The sequence below is a fragment of the Lolium rigidum genome, chromosome 6 (assembly GCF_022539505.1).
Source record: "Lolium rigidum isolate FL_2022 chromosome 6, APGP_CSIRO_Lrig_0.1, whole genome shotgun sequence".
Lineage (NCBI taxonomy): Eukaryota > Viridiplantae > Streptophyta > Magnoliopsida > Poales > Poaceae > Lolium > Lolium rigidum.
In genome coordinates, this window is record NC_061513.1 from 50,161,970 (window position 1) to 50,166,168 (window position 4,199).

General features: G+C 41.6%; 1 protein-coding gene across 1 annotated transcript; it reads left to right on the forward strand.

The window, feature by feature from the left end:
- The first annotated feature begins 263 nt into the window (after window positions 1-263).
- Window positions 264-3,919, forward strand: LOC124667993. The gene is made up of 3 exons (XM_047205205.1): window positions 264-448; window positions 1,673-1,887; window positions 3,139-3,919. The coding sequence occupies exons 1-3, from the start codon at window positions 292-294 to the stop codon at window positions 3,748-3,750; spliced, it is 984 nt and encodes a 327-aa protein (XP_047061161.1). The 5' UTR covers window positions 264-291; the 3' UTR covers window positions 3,751-3,919.
- The last annotated feature ends 280 nt before the right edge of the window (window positions 3,920-4,199 follow it).

The following is a 4,199-nucleotide window of genomic DNA, read 5'->3' on the forward strand; positions in this document are numbered from 1 at the left end:
CGGCGGCCGCGGCGGCGAGTTCGGCTAGATCAGGTTTGTGCGTCGTCCTGCCCGATTCGCTCACTCCCCTGATTTATCCGGTCGGCTAAATCCTTTAATTTGCGACTGTTTCCTCAGGTTGGTTAGGGTTTGGAGGTCGCGCGCGGCACCTCCGTGCTTTGGTTCTGTCCGATGGCAGACGTCGACGATGCCGGCGTTCTTCCTCCCTACATCGAGGAGGGCGAGGAGGAGGCCGCGGCGTCGAAGCAGCTGCGCCGCCAGCAGAGCAAGAGAAAGAAGCCTCGGGAGAGGATGCCGTGGGAGTTCGCCACGCCAGAGGAGGAGGCCAAGGCGGAGGCGAGACTGGCTCTAGAACGCGAGCTCATCGTGCACGACCCCAAGACTGGAGACACTTGCTTCACCCGCGTTTGGTTCCTTGACCGCACCATCTTCGACCTCGACGAAGAGAGTACGTGGCCGTTCGTTCTCCAACGCGTTATACTTAAACTAACCATATGGCTAGCACAATATGTTTATATTATCATAATGCAACGGTTTGCAATGAATGTGGTATGTGCTTAGACCGTACTAGTGATATTTTGGCCAAATGTGGTATCTGCTTGATTAGGATTAGATTGTTGAGTTCTCAACCATACTTCAGACAAAATGCAACAACACATTAGAGCGCCTTAAGTGAAGTTATAGATAGAACACTTTAAAATGAATATGTGTTAGAGAAGTAAAACACAAGAGGGAAAAGAAAGTTATGGACATTGAAGTCATCTTCTATGGAACTTACTTAATGAAACCTACTTAATGTTCAGTCACAAAGCCTTTTCCTTGCACGGAGACAGGCGGGGGGAGTAGGAGTGCTTTTCAGTGTTTGGGCATACAAAGATGAACTGTTCTATGAAGACTGAAGAGATGAACATCTAGTAATTCTTTTAGGAGTGAAAACCTTGTGTAGATTCAGAATCAAAATGTGTATGTGCTATGTTGTACTACAACGGCTTATTATGGAACAGAGTGATAGTAGTTCTTCCCTTCCTGCATATATGGTTCAATACTAAGGGTGCTAAAATATTTTGTCTCCTAGGATACGCAGTTGTTTGAGCATAGAACCACAGAGGCTACAATGCTTGTTAACCTAACTTGCGCACTGATATTTTAAGTATATATGGTGATACCTATGCATGGAGAAAATCACAAAGTGAGCTAAATTCACAGTGTCAGTAGAAATGCTCCATGAAAGAATGCTCCTGCATTAGTTGGAAAGTTGCAACGGTATTTTGTTATCTCCAAAGTTACTAGATCCCATGATTAATCCAAAGAGAACCTTAGGCGTCTTTATTTTTAATTCTCTGGCTTAACCGTGTCCAACAATTTGCCAATTTGAACCTACTAGTACAATTCTTGTTTTAGGCTGTGGCATTCATACCATCTAGAATCAATTTTCTCTTTTGCTTGATTTTCTGTAGAACAATCATTTTACTGGTTTGGAGAAGTCTAAATTGATAAAGCTCTACCAGATGTATACACTAATCCTGATGTTCCTACATGATCTATACTTGGATGCTGTGTGAACTTTGCTGTGTGAACTTGTTATTGCTTGAGCCATTACCAATCTCAACTTCTGTTGGTACCTAAATATTCATTCCTCTTTGGGAACTAACTTCACTTTCTTTTGTCTCAGCACAATATGGTCCTATGCGTTATGTGAATTCAACTATCGGTGATGACCACAGATTGGTTGGCTCTTTAAATGTGCTTTGTCTGAAGATAATCTCCTCAGATGTTGCCTACCCTATCAATGTCTATGGGACCGTGATAGTCAGAGATAATCTTGATTATAAATGCATCAACATCTTCCGACGTGACAGAAATAATTGCCAGCAAGTCACGTCAAAGGTATTCAATAGAACTATAGAAGGGCTTAATGTCACATCTTCCGTTTCTTTAGCTGACGTGAAATCTGTATCCCTGCTACTAAAAGCATTCTAGCATTCTATCATGTTGACATTTTAAATTTATTGTCATTGTTGCTCTTTGCATGGCTCATCCCGTATCCCTAGGGGCACTCTTAAATATTTAATACTACTGACAACCGAAGGTTTGTAAAGTGGCTGAAGTTTCTGGTAACTGTACATTTACGGGAAACCTCGGTGACGCTTTGTAAGTTCTCAGTGGCCAAAAGATTTTTGAGAAAATCACTTTTAAATTTCACATAGCATAAAAGAGTCTGCTAGTGATAAGTGGCCAGCTCTTCTAACATAATAATCACAGGTATGGACCTTACTTTGTCTTTGATGTTTTGTTGTTTATTTGTGCCCCAACACAAGCTAGAGTGCTAGACATAACGGACCTGAAGAGCTGAGTTATACTTGTATCACTAAAATGGTGTAGTGTGCTTGTTTTACTGTTCTTTAAGGATGGTAATTGTCTCCATGGCTTATCTGGGCCAGGTCCGTAATTCTCTGTGACCCACGAGGCTATTTACAAGGCTAAGGACGACCAATCTAACTTTATGTGGTCTTGGTGACCCAATGAGTCTCGTGGGCTGGCACCAACAGTCTCACAACAATGAGAAAAACTACACAGGTGCTACTAGATTAGATAGTGATCGACTAGTACCGGTGATTCATCGCTCAGTGTACCAGTTTTCACCTCAGATGGATGTTTTGGTGACCTAAATGAACCTGTCCCCCATGTATCATCTAAATATAGTATATCGCTATAATTTTCAGCTATAAATTAACCACTAGTTTTCACATAACAAGTAGGCGACAGTATACTGCAGCAGAGTCACACAAAAGTGCTACACATCTGAGTTTGTATTAATGAAGATCTTCTTTGTGTTCTGAGGTGTTTGACACTTTGCCTTTTGCCTTCAGTATAATCACTGCACTCTTTAATTCAATGCCAAATATCTTCTTTAATGGTTTTTCCATAGTTCAGCAGGTGTTTCAGCTATGATCCCCTATAATTTCCCATAGTATTCCTCATGTCAATTCATTAATCATTAGGGTCCTGTGAAGTTCGCTGAAACTTGTTGCATATTTACGATACATGAGATATCTCTTATTTGAGCCATGAAAATGTACACCAAATTTCTACCGTAGTGCTCTAATGAACATATTGCTTTTATGAACTTCTTCGTAGAATGAAGATCTGATTCTGACTGGCCCAACTAGAGGAGTTGTTTTTCGTGGTGCAGCTTTCTTTGAGATAAATCTGATGCTCAGAGAAGATGGAGAGGGCAATGACAGACAATTCAGCAAAGTATTGATTGATGTGTTACTTGGCAGAATTAACTCTAAGGTTTGTAGCAGGACTGTTCCTAGCTGGCTTAGTGATGTGCAACTGGTATTTTCATATGTTAAAAATGCACTGGAGGCCACAATTGAGATCAAAGTTCTGTCAGGGCCTGAAGTTTTTCATGGCAAAATAACTGCTTGCACCACTGAAGTTCCAAACAATTTTGTGATGTACGACAGTGATGTTGGTGGTGGTATGGCAGTTGATGATGGTGGAATTATCCAACTATTGCGACATGTGGTGGCAGTTTCAGTAGATGAGACGCTGATACTCAATATCGGTGCCCATGGTGCTGGTCACAGTGGTAACATGTCCAGTTGTGTGAGGAAGTTCACTCCGATGATTAAAGGTGCAGATGAGGACGAGTTTGCATGTGGTCCTTACATTATGCGAATCAAAGTTATCTGGTCAACCTTGTTTTTACCACGAGGGTATCAGGAGCATGCCCATCTGTGAATTTTTCCATAAAACTTAGTAGCCATACTGGACTCAGCTATAAGTAACATGTTAAGGTACTTGTCATGTCATAGCATGAAGCCATGGCTATGTATTTATCTTAGCTAGTTTTTTGGACTTGTAACATGTAAATGTGTGCAACTGGGGCAATTGTGAAGCTTAAGCGCATGTGTTGTGTCTCCTGTGTTGTGTGTGCCTTTTGATTCATCAGTGGGCATGTTGCATTTGATTTTCTTTCTACTATATGCTATGTTCTTTAAGTGCTGCAATTGGCCAATCAGACAGGCCAGATCGCAGCTAATGTGAGCGAGGTCGGGGCGCGCGACCTCTCTGCCTGTCGCTCCTGATTTAGTGATTGTTTGAAACTCAGGAGTAAGAACAAAAACTTTTTCTTGATTGCTACAGGAAATATATGTGCAATACTTTGAGCTGTTTGGGTACAACAAAAA

Coding starts and splice junctions, on each gene's coding strand:
- LOC124667993 (XM_047205205.1), top strand. CDS start 292: ATGCCGTGGGAGTTCGCCACGCCAGAGGAGGAGGCCAAGGCGGAGGCG. Junction 449..1,672: donor CTTCGACCTCGACGAAGAGA/GTACGTGGCCGT, acceptor CTTTTGTCTCAG/CACAATATGGTCCTATGCGT. Junction 1,888..3,138: donor GCCAGCAAGTCACGTCAAAG/GTATTCAATAGA, acceptor ACTTCTTCGTAG/AATGAAGATCTGATTCTGAC.